Source organism: Marmota monax, unplaced genomic scaffold (genome assembly GCF_021218885.2).
Source record: "Marmota monax isolate L192 unplaced genomic scaffold, Marmota_monax_Labrador192_F-V1.1 WCK01_AAM20220418_F8-fsc00004, whole genome shotgun sequence".
In the NCBI taxonomy this organism is placed as follows: Eukaryota; Metazoa; Chordata; class Mammalia; order Rodentia; family Sciuridae; genus Marmota; species Marmota monax.
The window spans coordinates 5918351-5942885 of NW_026692881.1; the positions used below are offsets into that span (position 1 = coordinate 5918351).

The 24535-nt window shown below is 35.6% G+C and overlaps 1 protein-coding gene across 1 annotated transcript in view; it reads left to right on the forward strand.

The window, feature by feature from the left end:
- Positions 1–24535, forward strand: part of Bmpr1a (bone morphogenetic protein receptor type 1A) — a 132753-nt gene that overhangs the window by 79909 nt on the left and 28309 nt on the right. The window contains exons 3-4 of the mRNA XM_046450300.2: positions 14173–14390; positions 23934–24096. Of these exons, the coding sequence (XP_046306256.1) occupies positions 14324–14390; positions 23934–24096 (230 nt within the window). The 5' untranslated portion in view covers positions 14173–14323. The remainder of the gene's footprint in view (positions 1–14172; positions 14391–23933; positions 24097–24535) is intronic.

The window sequence follows — 24535 nt, forward strand, 5'->3', positions numbered from 1 at the left end:
AATTGTGTATAGACATTAGTTTTATAAAAATAACTTTTCTTAGAGGCTGAAACTATTGCCACTTGAACATCTGGAACTGCAAAGGAACCTTTTAGGGAATTGTGAAATAATGATAGTTGCTTTATACCAGTCAATAATTAGTATATTTCAACAAGGAGGGCACTGTTGATGTTAGTTTGAGACAGTTCTTTGTTTTGAGTGGTTATCCCTGCATTACGTTTTCCACCTTGGTCACTGGTCAGTCTATGTCCTGTCATATCCTAGACATTATCCCAACAAGAGCCATTTGTATATTTCTAGATCCTCTTAGGAGGTGGTACCAACTTGTTCCTTCAAGTTGAGGGCATAAATACTGATATACTTTGATTTGCTTTCCTGAGTGAAATATGGGTTTGTTTTTTATGTTATTTTGAATGTTCTGCGTTGATTTTTATTCGTAGTTCTAGAAATTAGATATATTTCCCTTAAAAATTGATTTAGCATTTAATTTTTTTAACTACAAAGACATATTGATCCTTCAATTAAATGTAGTGTTACTTAATAAAAAGAGAAATCTATTTTAATAGGCAAATTTTGGTACTCTTTCCATTTTGACCTGGTTCACATAGTTTAGAAAGTCTAACCAATCTTGAACAAGTTTCTTGCATTTTAACTTACTTGAGGTTAGAAAAAATGAAATGTCTGGAAGAATTCCTAAAGTCAAAATACTTTTGATACACTTTGAATATACATTAAACTCACTTTGTAAGGATATTAGACTATTATTGTTTCTCTTTGGTGAAACAAGTCTGTATGAAAGTATGTTCATGGTGTGTGTGTGTGTGTGTGTGTGTGTGTGTTTCAGTCTTACTCTACCAGATCTAGTATGTGAAATTATTTGTGCCAGTCAAGGTCCAGTCAGGAAAGCTGAAGCCACAATGATTAGTTTAACAACAGAATTTGATACAGGGAGTGTATTACATGGGATTTAGAGAATTAGAAAAGCTAAGGGAACACTGGGATTAAACAGAAATAGTAATGGTGGGAAGTAGTTAACATCCACCCCAAGAAGTTTAGGTTTTAGATCCCCGAAGCTGGCAAAGAGTGTGTTCCTGTCCACCTGTGACCCAGCCTTCTGTAGAGGGAGCTCTGGATCCACCAGAGCTGGTATTAAGGAGCTCAGAGCAGGGTGTTGTGGAGCTGGAACTTAGACCCTGAGAAGTAGGAACCCTTGGGTCTAAAGGACTGCTGTGTGTGGCTCAGTTTGGGAGTGTGGAAGGAAGCTGGGAACTCACCCAACCACTGCCTTCTGTTGAGAAGGGTATTGGTTAGGTGACTAATGGGAACAATAACCCAAATCAGAAAGAAAGGAGTCCTCCTTACCTCCTTCAGCTTTCTCTAGTTCTTCAGTTGGCATAACCTGTCAGGGAGCCAGTTACAGAGACACATTGTTAGCATTATTTCAACTCAGCATCACAAAGCCAAGCATACAAATACAAGAGGAGGTGGGGGTTGTTGTTGTTAACTGAAAAGCAATAGTATAATAATGGACACAGTCCTTCTATTTTTTTATCTCACTATTTTCCTTCAGGTTTTTTAGTGTGGGGCTGGGGATGTGGCTCAAGCGGTAGCGTGCTCGCCTGGCATGCGTGTGTGCGGCCCGGGTTCGATCCTCAGCACCACATACAAACAAAAATGTTGTGTCTGCCGAAAGCTAAAAAAAATAAAAATATTAAAATTCTCTCTCTCTCTCTAAAAAAAAAAAAAAAAAAAAAAGAAGTTTTTTAGTGTGCTACAGTGTGCAGTAAAATTTGGGCTTTGTCAGCAACAAACCTGCCACTTACTGGTTGTGAACTAGGACAAGTTTCTTAATTTTGCAGAGCTTCACTTTTTCCTTAGTTTATAAAGATGAAATAAAATCTTGCATGGCTCAATAAAAAATAACTCCCTGTCTCCCTTTTGATGTACCTACTCATAGTAAACTAGTACTTTTTAAAATTTCAAACATTTTTTATACCTTTATTTTATTTACTTATTTTTAATGTAGTGCTGAGGATCGAATCCAGTACCTCACACATGCTAGGCAAGTGCTCTACCACTGAGCTAGAACCCTAGCCACCCCATACACTGTACTTCGGATTAGAAGACCTAGTGTTAGTTAGTTTGAACTTCTGGTGACTGGTTACAGTGAAATTCACCAGGCCATTTATCTCTGGAGCCTATCTTTTAAAAATAAAAGTAGGAGTGATTTTATTAACTTATATAAGAGTCATATAAAAGGAAAATACATGCAAAATTAATTTGATGTGCTAATATAATTAAGCAGTTACCATTAAATACTCAACATGAGTTTCTCTCATTTAATCCACACAAAAGACCTAGGTTTTTCCTATATCAGACCTTGGACTCTTCACTGCCATATTGTACTAACTTCATTTCCATTCAGATATTGTACAGAAACACAGATAATATTGTTTACCATTGCCCATAATGCACCTAGAGGAGTGACCAAACCTTCTTTCCATCCAGGACTTTGTGCAACTACTGATATACTTCACTTGTTTTTAAATTATTGGTCCTTACTGCAGAAGAGAGAGAATAATACCCAGACCTTTTACATTAACAGCTGGCATGCATCGGGTGCGGTGGCGCATGCCTGTAATCCCAGTGGCTCAGGAGGCTGAGGCAAGAGGATTTCAAAGCCAGCCTCAGCAAAAGCCAGGTGCTAAGAAACTCAGTGAGACCCTGTCTCTAAATAAAAAATAGGACTGGGGATGTGGCTCAGTGACCTAGTGCTCCTGAGTCTATTCCCCAATACCCCCCACCGAAAAAAGTTGTCATGCAATAAGAATTCTTCCTGAGTACAAATACGTCAGATTAGTATGTAGCATAGTCTAGTTCTAATTATTTGTTAGGTTTTTTGTTTGTTTTAAATGTTTAATACAGTTAAACAAACTGGGTTTGGAGAAACTAGGGGTTTTGCAGTACAAAATTGAATGCTGTTTTGGAAATACATTAGTTCCTATTTAAAAAAATATTTAATAATCAAGAAGCATTCCTTGTATATCTAATATTGAAGCCCTTGGTGAGGATTATAAGACATAAATGTGTCAACTGTCTAATGTCCCACTAGTTTGTCTTGCCTCTCGGATCCTGAAAGGGTTTATTCTTGTATTAGGGAATAATATCTTGGCTTGGGAAAAAAGAGGCTTTTGAGTGAGGAGGGGACAATTAAGCAGAAACACAAAGGTTATAGGGGTTGTTCATTTTGTATGAGTAACTGAGCATCAGGAGAGGTGAAGTCCAGTGAGAAAGTAATTTCAGGTGGTAATGAAATTGGCATCTTGAGGTAAAGGAGACTTGCAAGTAAAAGTCACTTTATGAAGTAGAACTTCCTCATCCCTATTGTTGGTCAGAATTTAGTTATGTGGTTGATTCTCTTTGCTGTTATTGTCAGACTTTCTGAAAGACCTGTTTATGAATGCCTCACCCCCAGCCAGATGTCACACCATGGACTCCAAGGCAGGCTTGTTTGTAAGATTCCTGCATATTGCCACAGATACACTCCTACAACTCTTTGAGCAAGTAAGGTATTTTCTTCAGGGTTTATGTTCAGAATTGGGTGAGATTGCTTTTTACATTGATATAGAAATAACCACATATTTTTCTTCAGGGGTACATGTGTGTATTAGGGTACGGATTGATGAGGAGGAGGTTAGAAAGTGGAGAAGGAATGGATGAGTTGTTTGTAAAGGGAAAAAGACGATATTCTTATGCTAATCCAGGCTCTGGATAAGGAGTTGAGCAGCCATGCAAACAATGGCTGTGGAGCCAGAATGTCTGCAGTGAGCCTAGTCCTTCTCAGAAAGCTTGTCAGACCCGGCGCCTGGAGCTGCCTGGGGGAGGGACCCCTGGAAAGGGGAGTTTTCTCCTTGCTGCTTTATGGAATTGGCAGCTGGCCAGCTTGTTGGAAATTCCCAAACCTTTCTACCAGAAAGTAAAAATTACGGGTTGGGGGCTTAACGGGAAGAGGAAAGAATGACTTTAGTCTGTTTTTTTTTTTTTTTTTAAGCTGACGTCAGCCTTTTTCTGTTTTGTTTTGGGTTTTCTTTTCTCTCTAGTTCTCATCAAACTATTCTGCCTTCTTGCTGTGTTTGTTAAGCTTTTAAAAAAAGTATCCTTTTTTCTTTCTTTTAAATATTTTTTAGGGATTGAACCCAGCACCTAAACCACACTAAGCAAGCACTATACTACTGAGCTATACTCAGCCCAAACTTTTATTTACATAGAAATTATTTATATTTTATTGTAATTTTGTCTTCATACTATTTTCCTAAAGAAGAAATTGCTCTAGTCTCTGGTTACAGTGAAGTAAATTTATTTAGATGCCTATTAGGTTTAACCATTTAATAGTTTCTAAATGCTAACATCATTTTACAGTATTGATTATGTAGCATTTTAAATGTCCACATCTCCTTCTTCTTGGCATATCAAGATCAGCTATTTTTAAGTTAGTATAAAAATTCTGACTAATTATTCTAGGAATTTAAAAACATTATTAAGTGTTAGAATGATTAAATACTCAATTTAAAGAATGGTTGAAATATTAGGTTAATATTTTGCTATGTTATGATAAAAGATGATTAATATAATGGGACAAATAAAGGGGAATTCCTGGAGCTGGGGCTGTAGCTCATTGGTAAAGTGCCTGCCTCACATGTGTGAGGCCCTGGATTCTATACTCAGTACCACATAAATACACAGTATTTTTATTTATTTTTTATCTACAACTAAAAATTTTAAAAGGGGGGGGGGAGTCCTCAGTATCTATATCATGAATGGTAATCATAATAATAACAACTGATATCTATTATTTATTGAATTTTTAAAAAATATTTTTTCATTGTTGATGGACCTTTATTTTATTGATTTGATATATGGTGCAGAGAATCGAACCCAGTGCCTCACACATGCTAGGCAAGCACTCTACCATTAAGCCACAACACCAGCCCTTGAATGTTTAATACTGAGATATAATGCACTAACTCATCTAGGTTAGTAATATTATTTCCATTTTTGTGGTTGAAGAAACTCAAAACTACATAGCTTAAGTAACTTCTCCAAAGTAACACAGCAAGTAAATACTAGAGCTGATACTTGAAACCAAGCAGACTGACATCATATTTACTCTGTTAAAATTATTCCCCAGGATATTGTATAAAAAGTACCTTTACCTAGATCATAAAACTGATGTCATTTTAATGGAATCCATAGTTTGACGGTACAAATATAGCACTGTGTATATATAATATAGAACTAGGGGCAGATTTTTCCCCCAGAATAAGACTTATTGAGATAATTTTAAAGAGCAGGCTTTTAAGTGTAGTAATGCATGCCTATAATCCCAGCGGCTCAGGAGGCTGAGGCAGGAGGATCCCAAGTTCAAAGCCAGCCTCAGCAATTTAGCAAGTGTTAGGGTAGATGGTGTAAATATCCATGAGGGACACAGCTCTAAGTTGAAGCAGAGGTTTATTGACAGAGAATATCTACCAGATTGCCCTTCTGCAAGGCGCGGCAGGCTGCTGTAAAAACTTCTTAACTGTAGAGTCACGTACAATGGAGTAGTTAAAAAACAACCTATCTGCTGGGTGCATGGCACACGCCTGTAATTCCAGTGGCTCTGGAGGCTGGGGCAGAAAGATCACAAGTTCAAAGCCAGCCTCAGCAAAAGCAAGGCGCTAAGCAATTCTCAAACTCTGTCTTTAAATAAAATACAGAATAGGGCTGGGGATGTGTTTTAGTAATCCAGTGCCCCTGAGTTCAGTCCCCAGTACTGCCATCCCCACCCCCACCATCCCCCAAATAACCGGTCTGGTCCTGTCATTGTTACTTGAAATCTTTGTTGTGGTTTCTATAGTTAGGAACTCTTGGGGGCGGGCCTAATGGGAAATTCATGCCTGGGTGAATTTTCAAAATGAAATTACTTTTTGGCCTAAGCAACTTAGTGTGAGACCCTGTCTCAAAATAAAAAATAAAAAGGGCTGGAGGTCTGGCTCCATGGTAAGCACCTCCTGCTACCAAAACAAACAAACAAAAAACAAAACCCATGCTTTTGGGTTTTTTGGTTATCAATTTCTTGAAAGAAATCAGTTACACTATCCACATTAGTCCAGTTAGTTCTCTGGATATTTTGACTTGCTTATACTTGTTTTATTATCCCTACTCTGATTTTCTTTTTCAGACTTTTGTCTTAGTTGACTCTGCAATAACTTATAGTGATTGGGCTTATATTATTTTGGCAAATTGTTCATAATGCTAATATTACCTTATGATGTCAAACACATTACCTCCTAAACAGCAGCTTAAAGCAACCAACATATATTATCATATATGTTTTTTGAACATCAAGAATGTATCAGAGATAATGAACCAATAAAGCAAAGTGGGTAGAAAATAAAGAACCCACCAGGGGCAGGGTGGCAGTAGCTTAGGATCATCATGAAATTGTAGGATAAGTATCAGTAAAGCTGTAGTCACCTGAAAACTCCCCTGGTGCTGGAGGATCCCATGGCTGTTGGTGGGAGACCTCATTTACCACATGAATCTCCCTATATGACTTGCTTGAGTGTCCTTATGACATGGCAGCTGGCTTCTCTCAAGTGAGTGAAGAGAGCAAGACAGAAACTGAAGTGCTCCTTTATGACCTTACTGTGTTGTTTCCATCTTATTTTATTTGTTAGAAGCAAGTTACTAAGTCTAATCTATATTCAAGGGAGAAAATTAGGCTCTACCTTTTTGAAGGGCGAGTCAAAACATTTATGGACATATTATAGATCACCACCACTATATTCTTTCTTTCTTTTTTTCCTTTTTTTTTAAATGAGTATTGGGGTTGAACCCAGGGGAGTTTTAACTACCACTGAGCTATATCCCTAGCCATTTTTAATTTTTATTTTGAGACAGGGTCTTGCTAAATTGCTGAGGCTGGCCTCAAACTTGGGATCTTTCTGCTTCAGCCTCCTCAGTGTCAGGATTACAGATATGCACTAGTCATAGCAGGTTCACAATATTCTTTTTGACATATATATTTTTAAGTGTCACTCAAATGGTAGTTTATATTGTAGCTGTTGTAATATATACTACATTACTTTTGTACATGATGGTTCACAACCACAAATTTATTTTTAATCAGTAAATGTCATAAATATATGTGATATTAAAGCTGGGGATATAGCTCAGTTGGTAGAGTGCTTGCTTTGCATGCACAAGGCCCTGGGTTCAATCCCCAGCACCACACACACACAAAATTAAAAAAATAAAAAATAAAAAATAAATATATGTGATATTAAAGCCTTTATTAATGGAATTTTAAAATGAATGAAGGAAGCGAAGATGGCGGAGTGAGGAGCGCCTCGGCCATTTGGCCGTTTGGCCTCTGGGCCGGGGGCGTGCAGGCCCTCGGGAAGCCGACTGCGTCTGATGGACCATGTGAGAATTCTTGTCACACAGGATGAACACTTTCCTTACATTTAGGTGCTTTTTATTCATCTCAAAACAAAATTCTGAACTCAGGATGTGGCCGGTATTTCTATGTTGTCTTCTAGAGCGGGTAGTCCTGCTTCTTTTATCCAGCCACTTTCCCTACTGAAATATGGATACCTTTCTACACATTACCTCCATGGTTTAGATTGGAAAAGATTGCTTTTCTTTTGTTCCACCTTTCAAATTCAACACAGAAAGAAGCCCTTAGGGTGCAGTTATCCTGCTGACTTCTCCCGGAAGAAAAAAAGCAATTGATGGGTCTTCTGCAATTTGCTTAATTATCAAAAAATTATTTTGCAAGCTGAAGGCTGACGTTTAATTTGAAACAGGTGCTTAGGTTGTGGTATTTGTGAATTCTTAGCCTTTTGCTCCAAACAAGAAGACTAATAAATGGCAAGTATGGATGACTTCAGGTTTTTTAAAAAAATGTCTTCCAGTTTCGGCCACTATTATGATAAGCACATTTTAGACTGCAGCAGTAAATTCCAAATATTTGTTGTAATTTGAAAAGAAAAAGATGTTAAAAAGTTACATATATCTCTATACCCTGGTTCATCTTGTGACAGATTTACTGGATAGAAATGAAGGTCCAGTTTTGCAGTTAACCCTTTGGTGTGATAAAGAAGCATAAAGACAAGATATCAAGATTGATTTCATATCTGATACCTAAAGAGAATCTGTACAAATACATATTTTTACATGTGTAAATCCACATTTTTGGATGAAAGGAGGGGTTTTTCTCCTGGAGACAGAACCTGTTATTTACTTTTTCAAGTCTTGGAACATTTGCTCTTTTTAAATTTTTTCATTCTTCTACAGAAGGACCAGATTGTGTAGCAGCTAAGTGAGTGCATGCGTACATTTAGTTAAAAGAATGGTAAAAGCGAACAACCCAGTTTGAGTCCATGATGGAACCCTGTTCACCTTCCTAAGATGAGAGGCTGCTGTATTACAGTTTTATTCATCCTGTTTTCTGGAGTCATATAGCACAGTAGAGTTAGTTTTCCGTGTGGCCAAAACTGGAAGAAAAGTAGCACGAGTAGTTTTTTAGATAAGAAGGTGAGATGGACCCTATAGTATGACCTGCTTTGAACTTTGGACATAGAAGAGAAGAAAAAGATAGTGAGAAGTTTCCATGTAACTCCTTTTTCCTAAGAAAAAGAAAAATGTCTTATGTAGCACCATTTGACTTTTTTGGAATTTTACATTACATAGTTCCATTTTTTATAAAGTCACAAGTAACTCTTTTCTCAACCCAGATGGGTACTTGGATTTATTTTTCTAGGTGGTAGGTGTAATGTTAAACTGAAAAGGCTGGGACTCAGGTAAATTTCCCCAGTTGGAATTGGACTTTCTCGTTACCGAGTGGGTCTATCTCAGAACCAATGTTGTCAATCCACTGGTTGTTTCATTGTAGATTTAGAAGAAATTCAGGATCTGAAAAAAAAACCTCAAATAAGAAAAGTAGTTCCACTAAGAAATGTGGATTTTGTGTTTCGTTCATTATAGATTGAGAAGAAATTCAGGGTTTGGGGAAAAAGAAAACAAAAACAAGAAATATGGATCTTCCTTCTTTTTTTCCCCTTTAACAGTTATATGATAAAGACTAGAGTGGAAAACTGTTCTTGCTTTCAAACAAACAGGAGCATTGTATGATATCAAGCCTTTCATAAGAAGCATGGACACTTTATTAATGATTCTTAGTAGAGAAAGAATTTTGAACTTACTAGATGAAATTAAGAACAGGTAGTATAATTAGATCATCTTTGTTTTCTGGAATGGTTGCTGAGGGCCATGGGTGCGATGATGTTGGGAACACAGGGCAGATTTACCAAAAATTGAGAGTGATAGAAATTGCCAAAATGGGAAATGTTGAGCATTGTTATGATTAGATTGGTGAACTAATTTGATTTAGAATAAAAAAGCTTTTTCACAAAAAATAAAAAATAAAATAAAATAAAATGAATGAAGTTTTGGGCCTTCTCTTAGAAGCCATCTAATCCAGAGCCTTAGGTTTGAATATCTCTCTCTATGTTATTAAGATAATGGGTTTGCATCTTCAGCCCCTTTTAAACTTCATAACCAAATGCCCATTAGACATTGCCTTTGGGTAATTGCTGATGTCTACGTCTGAGCCCTTGATTTCTTTGCTTCACTCCTTTCAGAATCCATTTATTCTCATTTCAGTAATTACTCATGCCAGAAACGTGGAGATATTCTTGACCCCTTACTCTTCTTGACCCCCACATCTAATCCATTACCAAGCACTATCAAGTCCGTTTTTGAAGTTTTTGTGAGTTCATCTTCTGTACTACCACTACCCTAATCCTAACCACTATTGTTACTCTCAAATTTCTACAGTATTCTTACTGATCTTTTTCATTTACTTGTACCCTCTTTATTGATTTCATTACATAGAAATCAGATGGTTGTCTCCTGTCCCACTTACGTTCAAATCTCAAACCTTTCATTAGGCTCTTGACCTGTCCTTGTCTTTTCTGTTTCTTCCACTTCATCTCTTACTACAATATACCTTATTCTCAATCTTTCAGGAAAATTGTTTTCTCTTTGCTTTTCTTTGTCCCAAGATCTTTCCTCCACAGGCTGTTCTCTGTGCCCAGAATCCCCTTATTTCCAGTTCTTCACTTGGCTAACTTTTCATTCTTCAGATGGCAACTTAAATGTTATTTCTTAGCATTGCTTCCACTGGCCCTTTCATCAAGACTAGACCAGGACCCTCTAGGATTGACAGTTTTTTTTTTTTTTTTTTTTTGCACTTACCTCAAATTATGAGTACATTTTGTTTGAGTTTTCTTGTTCTATTCAGAATGTCTTTATTAACTTGCTTAATGACTATGAAATTTATGCAGACTTCTCAGTTTTGCTGTCATCACTATATTCTTGATATTTAATATAGAATCTTGCATAAAACAGGGACTTAATAATTAGGTAGTAAATTAATATTCAATGACAATAGTGAATGGGAGAAAAATCTTTACCACATGCACCTCAGATAGAGTATTAATCTCCAGGATATATAAAAAACTCAAAAAACTTAACACCAACAAAACCCCCAAATGACCCAATCAATAAGTAGGCTAAGGAACTGAATAGACACTTCACAGAATTGATCAACAAATATATGAAAAAATGTTCAACATCTCTAACAATTAGAGAAATGAAAATCAGAACTAAGATTTCATTTCACTCTAGTCAGAATGGAAATCATCAAGAATACAAGCAACAATAAATGTTGGTGAGGATATACTCACACATTGCTGGTGGGACTGCAAATTGGTGCAACCACTCTGGAAAGCAGTATGGAGATTCCTCAGAATGAAACCACCAATTGACCCAGTTATCCCACTCCTCAGTTTATACCCAAAGGACTTAAAATCGGTATACTACAATAACACAGCCACATCAATGTTTATAGCTGTTCAATTTACAGTAGCTAAGTTATAGAACCAACCTAGGTGCCCTTTTAACAGGTGAATAGATAAAGAAACTCTGGTGTATATACACAATGGAATATACTCGCCTTAAAGAAGAATGAAATTATGGCATTTGCCACTAAATGGATGAAACTGGAGAATATTGTGCTAAGTGAAAGAAGCCAATCCCCAAAAACCAAAGGCTGAATGTTTTCTCTGATATAAGGATGCTAATTCACAATGAGGGGTGGGCAGAATAGTGGTATTTTGGACTAAACAGAGGGGAGTGAAAGGAGGGAAGGAAGGGACTATGGGGGTAGGAATGATAGTAGAATGAATCGAGCATATATGATTACATGACCTGTGTAACTCTACATCATGTACAACCAGAAGAATGAGAAGTTATATTCCATTTATGTATGATGTGTCAAAATCCATTATACTGTCATGTGTAACTAAATATTCAATGGCAAGAACTCTGTTTACAAAGGACATTAGTATTGGAAATACTCTAATCAATGATTTAATTAGTCTAATCTCCCTTTCTATCATGTTCCTTGTGGCCTTGATGAAGGTGTGTGCAAACTTTGTTCCTTTTATACTCTGTAAGGACTCTTGATTCTTTCAGTTGTATTTCAAACGAGTAGTTTCTGTATCCTTTGTCATTCTTTTCTTTAGAGGCTAATCAGATAGAATAAAATAATTCAAACGAGTAGTTTCTGTATCCTTTGTCATTCTTTTCTTTAGAGGCTAATCAGATAGAATAAAATAAGGTGATTACTATCATTGACTTTAACAGTATGTTTCTACAGATGCTTGGTGTAGGATTGCATTCATGTCTTAGCAGTTGTAAGTGCAGATGTATTGAACTTATAGTTGGCTAAGATTTGATGGCTGTTCTCCATACAAGTTATCACAGGTGTTTTATTCTCAAAGATGGAATTGACATGGATAGTACAGGTATATCCTTGTAGTAGGTTGGCAAGTATGTCACTAATACATATGAGAGGAAGGAACTTTTATTGAGTTACCTGCTCTGTTCCACATAATCTTAAATTCTTTATAATGTATATTTGACATTACATACATTAAATATCCAACAGAGCAGTGCCAATACAGGGTAACACTTAATGTGTAGAATGAGTAATCTGATCTCTTGAATTTTAATCCTGCCTGTGTGATCTTTGTAAATTCCTCAAAATCTACTTGACTGTTCTTCATCTGTAAAGTTAAAATAATAATTGTACCTTTCTTATAAGATAGTCATGATAATTCTATAAGTTGATATTTGCAAAGCATTTATAATGGTTTTGACACGTAGTGGTGAATATGTATAAGCCATTATCTCATTCAATTCTTAAAATAACTGTGTCCTAGTATCATTTTAGTTATAAAGATGAGGAAACCCATTAGAGAGGTTATGTTAGTTACTTAAGGCAGATCCAGGATTTGAAATTATGTCAGGGCATATGAAAAAATGTTCAACATCTTTAGCAATTAGAGAAATGAAAATCAGAATTAAGATTTCATCTCACTGTAGTCAGAATGGAACTCATCAAGAATACAAGCAACTATAGATGTTGGTGAGGATATACTCAAAAATTGCTGGTGGGACTGCAAATTGGTGCAACCACTCTGGAAAGCAGTATGGAGGGTCAGAGACATTTATGTGGAATGAATTGCACACAGATCCTTTTCTCTAAAAGGGACTGTGTAGCAAGTACATGAGACTCTCATAGACTGCTCTGTAGGATGTTTTACTAGCTCTAGTGAACCAGAGTTACATATTGGCCTTAAATAAACTGGTGAAGGCACAGTGACACTTAAAGATGTAACAAGTCATAGCAATCAATGTCCTGCCCAGGACTATGAGCTCCTTGAAGCAGAAACTGACATACTCATATTTGTATTTCTAGTACCTTACATTGGTCTGTACTATGTATGTAGCAGATGTTAGTGAATAAGTGAATGGATGAATAAGTAAGTGGAAGTATGGAAGAGTGGGAGGCAAAAATGAGGCCAGAGTTTTTTGGCATGGTGACAGAAGAGAGGGAGAGAAAAGTGCCATCTTTTAAATGTGGTAGCACATAGGGCTCAAACTGTCTGAACCAATATAATGCTCCAAAACTAGAATTGTATTTATCATGATGTAGACTAGCCATTTTTTCATAATACTTTTATGCTAAAGATCGAACCCTAGGCAAGCACTCTACCACTGAGCTACAGCCCCAGCCCCCTGTTCTATTTAATTATTTTATTTTAAGGTCTGTAAGAGTTCACTGTGTATAATAATAATAGCCAGACCTTAACCAGAAAGGTTATCTTAGCTTTTCCCTAGTAAAAGCTCACTTTTATCCTAATCAAGTCAGATTTGCAGTGTTTTTTTAGGAAAATGATTTAAGATGTATTTGTTTTTGCTTTCATAATGATGCATGCTGCTTATTTAATTATGTGTAATTTTCTAGACAGTCTTTCTTTTCTATATGGAATAAATTAATAGAAAGATTCAAAGTGTTTTTTATTGTTTCCACAGGATTTGAATGAGTATTAATGAATATCTTATACTTTTTAACATTTTCTGTTTTATTCTTAATATATTTAGGAATTTTCTTGGTAGTAATAAAATAACTTAATTACTTTGGAGTAGCCAGAATAGACTGTTAAGGTTTTTTTCATTTTCTTTAGAGCTGGAATCTTGCTATATTGTCCAGATATGCCTCAAACTCTTGAACTCAAGCAGTCCTCCTGCTTCAGCATCGCAAATGACTGGACTGCAGGTGTATGACACTGCTCCACCTTTTGAAATTAATGTATTTCTCTTGTTTTACATATGGCTGATCTGTGGTCAGGAGAAATTGCAAACTGTTGCTAAGTTATTTAAGCATGGAATTATAGTGCTTTGTTTTTTTTTTGTGTGTGCCTGTGTTTTTTTAATATTATTTTTTAGTTTTAAAAAATTTTATTTCACTTGTTTATTTTTTTATATGGTGCTGAGGATTGAACCTAGAGTCTCACACGCGCTAGGTGAGTGCTCTACTGCTGAGCTACAACCCCAGCCCTGTGCCTGTGTTTTTTAAAATATGGATAGTGTTGACCTTTTAAAATGTATTTTATCATTTAAAAGTATGTTTGGATATTTGTTTTCCTCTCTTAGTTTTTGAAAACTTTTCAAAATTCAGTTATATTCATTGCCTTGTTAATATTTTTTGTCTTTCAGGAGTGAGGAAAAAGCAATAAGAGGTGGAGTCATTGTCAAGTGGTTGTGGCCTTCTACAAGAAATCTCATTGAGTAAAGGCTTTTGCGTTAGCGAAATAATAGGACCGGTTATTCAAGGTGACAGTATAACAGAAAACATTAAAATTGAACAATGACTCGACTATATATTTACATTAGATTATTGGGAACCTATCTGTTCATCATTTCTCATGTTCAAGGTAAATTGATCTTTATTTCTGACTTAAAAAGCACTTAATTCTTTCATCTGTTCTCTCAGCCCATGTCCCTTTCTGATCAGCTAAGCCCATCATACTAGCATAGTTTTTAAGTAAAAAGGCAAAGAACAAACACACCAAATAATTTTTTTGAGCTTGATTATGATAGAAGGCTGTCCAGATATTTTAAAATCTCAGCCTTTCTCAACCTATTTTCTTGTCCATATAAGGCATTATGATATACAATATTAAGTCTTATGAGTATTTAATGAGATAAAGTATATGAAGCATGTAACTTAGAATCTAAAACACAGGGTGATAGATAATCAAGACTGTTCAAAACCTTATCTCCCTTAAAATACAATAAGGAATAAATGTAAATAATAATTAAAAATTTATTTTATTGTCACTAAAAATCTTCAGAAATATAAATGTCATTTGCCTATGCTAAATACTAAAATTTCTTCATAGAGTCTTGAAACTTTATTTATGACCAGTGTTGTAATTTTACTTTTGTGTGCTCATAGCTTAGAATTCCCAAATCGGAAGTTATTATGACGATTTAGGATTAAATAGACTATATTTGCACAAGAGTTTTTTTCCTGAATGCTTTAATTAGGGTAATATTTTAAACTGAAGAGATAGTACTGCTTTACAAAAGGATTTTAGATAGAACTTATTGACATCTTTATTTTCTTAAGGTTTTGACTTCACAGATTGCTCTTTCATAATGTTTGTTCAAGGACATGGATTAATATCTACCCACAAGAAGAAGCATTGTTAACAGCATAAAGCTTTTTATATTTTTGTTTTAAAGCACAAAATGAAATCTGCACTTCTTTGTATTTTGCCTTAGGTATTATTACCATGCTAAGAATATAGAGCCCTCTTGCAAAAGCCACTTTGATACAGCACCTTTATTTGAATATCTGTTATATATGCCTTGTTGATTGATATCAACCAAAGCTATCATAGTTGTAAAGAGAAGGAGTCAAATTAATAGTATCATTAATATTTACTGCCTCACTTCTAAGGTAAATTCCACTTTGTTATAAAGAGTTTTAAATCTACTTAGCTCACATATTGGCAAAAGGTATAAAATTCTCATTCTACATCCCAATTCAAGTTAATTCTAAAGTAAAATTATTGGGTGGAGTAACTTGCTAATTAGTTATCAGATATAAGCAAAAAATCACGTTTCTAGATGGACGCCATGTACACACCTGTAATCCCCTGCTACTTGGGAAGCTGGCCTGGATAACTTAGCAAGGCCCTGTCTCAAAATAAAAAATAAGGACTGGGGGTGTAGCTCAATTTTAGAGCACTCCTAGGTTTGTTCAAACATTACTACCAAGAGAAAGAGCTTGGGATGGGGGGGGGGGTTACATTTCTCTGATAAAGAACAAAATTTATACTATTTTCTTTCTGAAAATTACCTTGATAGTTGTTTCACATGATAACATGTACAAAAAATTTGCTCTTGAAAAAAAAATTAGAACCAATGTAGAAAAAAATGTTACTTCTTAGAGAAAACTATGAAGGATTACAAGATTCATTGATAAACTGTGACTTTAGCTCTGGCTTTATCTTGAATTGTGTCTGAGGAAAGTAAATTTCTCTGTACCTTCATTTCCTTGTGATAAAATAGAAATAATAATACTTATCCTAGATAGAAATAGGATGTTTTGAGCATCAGATGTTATGATATGTATTTAAGTGTTTTCCATTCATAGTTGTTTGTATTTTAATAGAAAAATGAGTCAGCTGATAAATACCTGAGGCATTTATTTACTTATATATTTGGACTTGATCAGAAATGTTAGAAATGAATTTTAGTGTTCAGTAATTGATTACCCAACTAACAGTGACATAAATAAGTAAGGATTTATATTTAAGATAGGTGACAGGAAAAAAAAAAGATAGGTGATAGGTATTTGCTGGTGTTTGGTCAATAATTGAGTAGAGTTGAGGTTGCCATCTCTGTAATTTTCTTGGCATTTCCTTCATGGCCAGAAAATGGCTGCTGTTATCTACATTTGAGGCAGAAAACTGGGGAAAGAGCTCCTATTTTAGTGTGGGACTTGTAATATCAGGAAAGTCAAAATACCCCCTGCCAATAGATTTTAATCTCAAACTAAGATGGTTGATCTTTCCGAATTTCAAGGAATATTAGAAAACAAGGTTAACAGGATTATTACAGTTAGCTTAGGTTAATCTATGTTTGTTACCTTAGGCTGGACACACTGTCTCCCCTCACCCACTGAGCAAAATCAGTTTGGTTAGTTAGAAAAAAGGGGAAAATGTATTATCATACATGAAGAAGTTTGGAGATAGGTGGATTGCCTTTAGCTAATTCTGTGGTTCATCAAGAGCCAAGTTTAATTCCCATTTCACTTGTACCATCTACCACATCTCAGTTTAGCCATGGGTTAACTTATTTGACAGCCACAGTGTAGCATCTGAGGAACAGGTATCACATTCAGACGTGGCAAGTTAGAGTTGACTGGTGTTTATTGAAAGAAGAGGGATAGGTATCCTTTCCTGTGTCTGTCTTTCTTTTTAAAAATATTTTTAGTTATAGTTGGATAGAATGCCTCTATTTTTCATGTGGTGCTGAGGATTGAACCCAGTGGCTCACATGTGCTCGGCAAGTGCTCTACCACTGAGCCACAACCCCAGCCCCCTTCCTTTTGCCTCAAGTAGTAAAGAAATCGTTTCCCAGGAATTCCTCTCCCTCAAAAAACTATTTTCTAATCTAGGTGATTAGAATTAATTACATACTCTGGTATAAACAAAAAACTGGCAAGGGGAATAGAACTGAAATTGTTGGATTAAACCAACAGTTATTGATGCTGAGGGGAGAGCTATGATTCCTTGAATTACATGTAGGGAGAGGCAGACATTTCAATCAAAAAATGGGTTGCGGGGCTGGAATTGTGGCTCAGTGATAGAGCGCTTGCCTTGCACATGTGAGGCACTGGTTCAATTCTCAGCATCACATAAAAATAAATAAACATAATAGGGTATTGTGTGTCCATTTACAACTAAACAAAATATTTTTTAAAAAAGTGGGTTGTGTGAGCGGCACATCTTGCTAATAAAATAAAAGGGAGAAAAATAGCCATGCTAAACCCAAGGCCAACATTATTCTAAATGCAAAAAATTGAAAACATTCCAAGAACTGGTATAAGACGAGGATGCCCCTTTCACCACTTTTATTCATCATCTTGGAAACTCTAGCCAGAAGAAGGAAATTAAAGGGACATGAGTAGAAAAAGAAGAACTCAAACTACCACTGTTTGCCAGTGACATGATTCTATATTTATAGAAGATCCAAAAAATTCCACCAGAAAACTTCTGAAACTAACATTATTTCAGCAAAGTAACAGGACATAAAATTAACACCCATAAATCAAATGTGTTGCTATATATCAATGATGAATCCTCTAAAAGAGAAATTAGGAAAACTACCCCATTCACAATAGCCTAAACAAATAAAAATAAATAAAAAATTCAGGCATCATTTCAACAAAAGAGGTGGAAAAAAAAAAAAAAAACCCTCTACAATGAAAACTACAGAATACTAAAGAAAGAAATTGAAGAAGACCTTAGAAGATAGAAAGATCTCCCACGCTCTTGGATAGGCAGAATTAACACTGTCAAAATGGCCATACTACCAAAAGCATTTTGTGCAATTCCTATTAAAATCCTAATTACAGGGGGCTGGGGATGTGGCTCAAGCAGTAGCGCGCTCGCCTGGCATGCGTGTGGCCTGGGTTCGATCCTCAGCACCACATACAAACAAAGATGTTGTGTCCGCCGACAACTTAAAAAAAAAAAATTAAAAAAATTCTCTCTTAAAAAAAAAAAAATCCCAATTACATTCTTCACAGAAATAGGAAAAACAATAATAAAATTCATTTGGAAAAATATGAGACCCAGAATAGCAAAGCAATTCTTAGTAAAGAAGTGAAGGAGGCATCATAATACCAGAGCCATAGTAACAAAAATGGCATGGTACTTAGACCAGTGGTACAGAATAAAAGACAGACAAACCCATATAAATACAGTTATTCATACTAGATAAACGTGCCAAAAACATACATTGGAGAAAAAGATAGCCTCGACAACAAATGGTGCTGGGAAAACTGGAAATCCGTAGGTAGCAAAATGAAATTAAACCCCTGTCTCTCACCCTGCACAAAACTCAACTCAAAGTTGATCAAGGACTTGGGCACTAGAACAGAGACTCTGCACCTAATTGAAGAAAAAGTAGGCCCAGATCTTCACCATGTCAGCTTAGGAAATAACTTCCTTAACAAGACTCCTAAAGTGCAAGAAGTAAAATCAAAAATCAGTAAATAGGATGGAATCAAACTAAAAAGCTTCTTCACAGCAAAGAAAACAATCAATAATGTGAAGAAAGCCTACAGAATGGGGGAAAATATTTACCACATCCATCTCAGAACATTAATCTCCAGGGTATATAAAGAACTCAAAAGGCTGGGGATGTAGCTCAGTTGGTAGTATGTTTACCTTGCATGCAGAAGGCCCTGGATTCAGTCCCCAGCACCACACACACACACACACACACACCCCTCAACATCAGCAAAACCCAAATGACCCAGTCAACAAATAGAGTTAGGAAATGAACAGACACTTCAGAAGAAGAAATACAATTGATCAACAAATATATGAAAAAATGTTCAACATCTCTAGCAATTAGAGAAATGAAAATCAAAACTTAAGATTTCATCTCACTCTAGTCAGAATGGTAGTCTTCAAGAATTCAGGCAACAATAAATGTTGGTGAGGATGTGGGAAAAAAGGTAACTCATACATTACTGGTAGGACGGCAAATTGGTGCAACCACTCTGGAAAGCAGTATGGAGATTCCTCAGAACACCTGGAATGAAGCCACCATGTGACCCAGTTATCCTGATCCTCAGTTTATACCCAAAGAACTTAAAATTGGCATACTATAGTGACACAGCCACATCAATGTTTATAGCTGCTCAATTCACAATAGCTAAGCTATAGAACCAACCTAGGTGCCCTTCAATAGGTGAATGGATAAAGAAACTCTGGTATATATACACAGTGGAATATTACTCAGCCTTAAGGAAGAATAAAATTATAGCCTTTGCCACTAAGTGGATGGAACTGGAGAATATCATAGTAAGTGAAATAAGCCAATCCCAAACAGCCAAAGGCTGAATTTTTTCTCTGATATGCAGATGCTAATTTACAATGGGGGGAGGTGCTAGAGAAGTATAGAGGTACTTTGGAAGAGGGCAGGGGAGGAAAGGAGGGAGTATGGGGTAGGAATGATAGTAGAACGAATTGGACATTATTACTGTATGTACCTATATGATTACATGACCTATGTAATTCTACATCTTGTACAACCACGAGAATGAGAAGTTATACTCCATTTATATATGATGTGTCAAAATGCACTCTACCATCATGTATAACTAATTAGAACAAATTTTTAAAAAGAAGGGAGAAGAATAACTTACAGATACGTTGCAGGGCACTAGATTTGTCTATTGTCATACGTGGCTTTATAGCACATACTAAAAAATGCTTATGTTCATATGAAATGCTTAATTCCTCCTCAACAGGATATATGCTCCAGAGTTTAGCCCACTTAGTGCACTCAGACACTAACCCAGGACTTCTGGACAGTAATTCTTCAGATCCAGGTGTGCTGTTCATGGTGCAGCAACGTGAGACTGAAAAAAAAAATTATTTATGTGCAATGTACTTAGTATGCATTGATGAAGAAAAGTAGGTTTAAATACTAGATGAACTTCCAAAGGAAGGAAAATTTGGAAACAACTAAAGTAATCATTGTTCCCTAGTACATAGATGGAGGATGATTGTTAGGCTATCTGACAACCTCCGATTTTGTTTCTGGGAAAATTTTCCTTGTCTCTGGTCTTCCTTCACTAGTGTTCCTGCCTTCATGGCCATATCTAAGATGTACTTAGTGAAGGATGGTCTTTATGAAGAGTGAATAGCTTTGGCAGCCTGTTTCTTGTTAATAGCTTTGGCTGCCAAGTTTCTTGCAACTTGGAGATCTAGTTGCTAGAAAGTGCCTTACAGATAGAAAACTCACAGCCTAAGTCAGCTGACCATTGGGATATCTTTGACAATGTACTTCCACCATTTGCATCTTGTGTCTTTGCATTAAATACAGTTAAATCTTGCCTAGATGTGGTATTCTGAGACTTCCTGACTTCTTAACCATTTACCTTTGCCTTACCTCTTCTCTTGGCCCTTGATTTAATGATCTTATTCTGAATCACTCTTTTCTTTTCTCATGCTAGAAAGTGAGTTCACTTTATTTGGTGTCATAGCATTTTCTATGAATAAATATTAAAATAGTACTAATTATTATCTTGGTTTTTATTCTCATTTTCCATCTAAGACTATGAACTCTAATGGAAAAGGGACTTTGGTTTTGTTTACCGTTGTAGTCAACAGGACTTAAAATTGTAATTACTTCAGACATTTTTCACCTAATAAATGAATGCAGTTTGTGGGGGCAGGGGTGGGGGTGTTGTAGAATTCTTTTTTTAGCCAGTTATTTTTAGAGTGATTGACAACCTAATAGCAACAAATATCTGTAACAACAGAGTATGGTCTCTGATTATCTTTTTCCACTGGAAAGATCTAGGAGTCCTTGGAGAAATTGTTTAAGTCTGTCAGGGAAATATGAGGTGATTTTAGAAGATCTTGGCCAACAGAAACCTCAGAGGATATGGGGACCAGTTTGAATTGGCCAGAGATGGAACAATGAGCATTAGTAAGGATAGTAACTGCAGTGGTTTAAATCTATGGTTTTATAATGACACTTAAAAAAACAACAACAACAAACAAAACCAACTGGTTACTGTTGAAGGATGCTAATAAATTTATTAACTTTGAAAACTGATAGAGGGACAAATCAAGCACTAATCATGCCTTTCTTATAGGAACTATACCGCTTGTACCCAGGTTAGTAAATGAGGGAAAACTTTTCATTATACATGTATTATAGGTCATAAGTAAGAAGAAATGATAGGCTACTCTTTTTTTTTTTTTTTTTTAACTATCTCCATTGAAGTAATGAATCTAGGTCTTGAAAATAGAGATAAGCAGATATTTGTGTCCCTCTTTTCCACAACTTACCAAGTAGCCATATTTCAGGTGCTTAGGAGCCATGTGTGGCTAGTGGCTATTATACTGGATAGCATGGCTCTTGATCTAACTACCACATGCAGAAACCTATTTTATGGGCAAGAAGGATACAGATAGAAAATCTAAATTCTGGTATATTCTATAGGACAAACAATCCAGTTTCTTCAAGGAAAGAAAGAAAGAATTTGAAGATTAAAAGAAACATGGAGTTGGAGGGTAGGGGAGTAGCTCAGTGGTAGATAACCTGCTTTGCATGCATAAGGTCCAGAGTTTCATCCAAGGCGCTCACAGAGAAAGACACATACACAGAGGCACAGACAGACTTGGAGACAATCTGTTATGATGTGTGAATTGTGAATTTTATAAACTTTAAAACAGGTTATAACATATTCAATACAATTAAAAACTTGAATACTGCCTGGTTGTTTGATATTGGACAAAGAATCAAATTACTGTCAATTTTTTTTAGAAGTGATAATGGTATCATAATTGGTTTGTTTTGTTTGTACTGGGGATTGAACCCAGGGGTGCTTAACCACTGAGCCATATCCTCAGGCCTTTTGTGATTTTTATTTAGAGACTGGGTCTCACTGAGTTGCTCAGGGCTTTGCTAAGTTGCTGAGGCTAGCTTTGAACTCACAATCCTGTCTGAGCTTCCCAGGCTGCTGGGATTATAGGTGTGTGCCACCATGACTGGCTTCATGATTTTTTTTTTTTTTTTTAAGTCTTCATCTTCTAGAGATGTGTTGAAATATTTACAAATAAAATAACATATCTGGCATTAGCTTCCTAATTTATATGAACTGGAAAGAGAAATAACAGAAGCATTGCCATTTTATTACAGTATTTATTTCTGAAAGGAGAGTGGTGGTGAGGGGGCTGAGTAGGGTGTGTGTGTGTGTATATGTGTGTGTGTATACCTCCAACTCCTTTTTTTTTGTTAAAGTAGTTTCCTCTCCTGGTGTTTGTTTCTATGAATATTCATTCAGTAGTGCATTCCTTTACTAAATTTCAGCATAAAAAGTTAAGATTATTCAAATTCAGAGTATAAAGAGACTAAAACACTACTTCTTTGGTACTGGGGATTGATCCCAGAACCTTGCATGTGAGCACTCTACTGCTGAGTATATCCCCAACTCATTTTAATTTTTTGTATTGAGACAGGATCTTTCCAAGTTTCCCAGACTGGCTTTGAACTTGATCCTTTTGCCTCAGCCCTTCAAGTAGCTGGGATTGTAGACATGCACCATCACCCTTGGCTACTAAAATACTTTTTTTTTTTATTGGTTGTTCAAAACATTACAGTGCTCTTGACATATCATATTTCATACATTTGATTCAAGTGTAAAAATACTTATTTTAACAGCACTTTCTTTTCTATCATTGTTCATTGAGTATGTGTGTATTATTGGGTTTTTTTTTTTTAATCTTTTAGTGATTCATTTTATCATTATGGCTAAATTCAAAGTCAGGTCCACATTTTGAATCACTTATTTAAGATTCATAACAAAATTCACACATACTTCTCTTATCTGTTTGACTCTACCTTTCATTCTTTTGAGAACAACGCACAAGAAATGGCTTAGTAATTTCAGCTGGTTGAGAAGGAGGAAGGAATATTAAAACAGATGTTTGCTTTCTATTCTGCTTCCAGCCTAAAACATTCAGGACCACATATGACAGTATCTGTCATTTGAGGCCACTAGACTCTAATGCAAGAATCCAGTTCTATTTCCATGAGCTGACTATTGACCTGTAGTAATTTTCAGTTTCTGGCAGCCTGGTCTGGATTTGAACCAATGGCCTTGAGATGAAAGGCCCCGGATAACTCAGTTGGTCCCCAGCTCTCACAGTTTTCTTACTTAAGCAAATGGAGTCCAAAACAAGATGCTTAGTAACTCCCTTCACAAAGAGGCACAAATAAAGAACCTTTTTTTTTTAATTACAAGTTTTGAAAGAAAAGGAAGGGCCATACTTTGTCTATTTTTTAGTGATTGAAAATGACCTCAGCCTTCCCTAAAGTCTCTTCCCATTTTGTACCTTTTTTACAAGTTAAAACTAAATTCTGTTGTCATTCAATTCATATTGAATTCATGCTGTGTTGTTCTTGTTTGTCTTTGATTAGTGTAAAACATGTAACATAGTCATCTCATATAGGTCACAGTACATGGAACATTCTGTGCATGAGTTTATTAACAAATGTCTGTTAATTGTATGAGTGAAATTTATTTTTTAATTAAAGAAATACATTCATTGCAATTGTTGTAATAGAAAAGTACAGAAACTTACCTCAATGAAAATGGTAATAATATAGCCTATCAGAAATGATTTATTTAAAAATTGAATATTTGAATATAGGACAGAATCTAGACAGTATGCTCCATGGCACTGGGATGAAATCAGACTCCGACCAGAAGAAGTCAGAAAATGGAGTGACATTAGCACCAGAGGATACCTTGCCTTTTTTAAAGTGCTATTGCTCAGGACACTGCCCAGATGATGCTATTAATAACACATGCATGTAAGTATTTGGTGCTGTCCTTAAGAGTTTGGAAAAGTGCATCTAATGCTGTTTTAAAAAATAGTTAAAATTGAGTCTTTTTTCTTTATATATAATATCTTTCAAAGAGCCAAATTTTCTTGTTTTGAATATAGGAACATTGTTCTTATTAAGTGATTGATGATTGTTTTATTAGAGCTATACCATAATATAGCTTTTTAAAGGAGATAAAAGAAATATAGTATTTGTCTAACATTTTAATGATCTTTTTTATTATAAAATTAATGATACTCATTGTAGAAAACTGTTTCTTTTTTAGTAGATTACCAAAAAGAAACCAAATAATTTTACCCATGACTTCCTGCTTCTTAATTGGTTGAAATATTTTATAGATATGTAAGAATGATATTCAATCCATATCACTTTCTTACTTAATTTTATGTTAATTGTTCAGTATGTT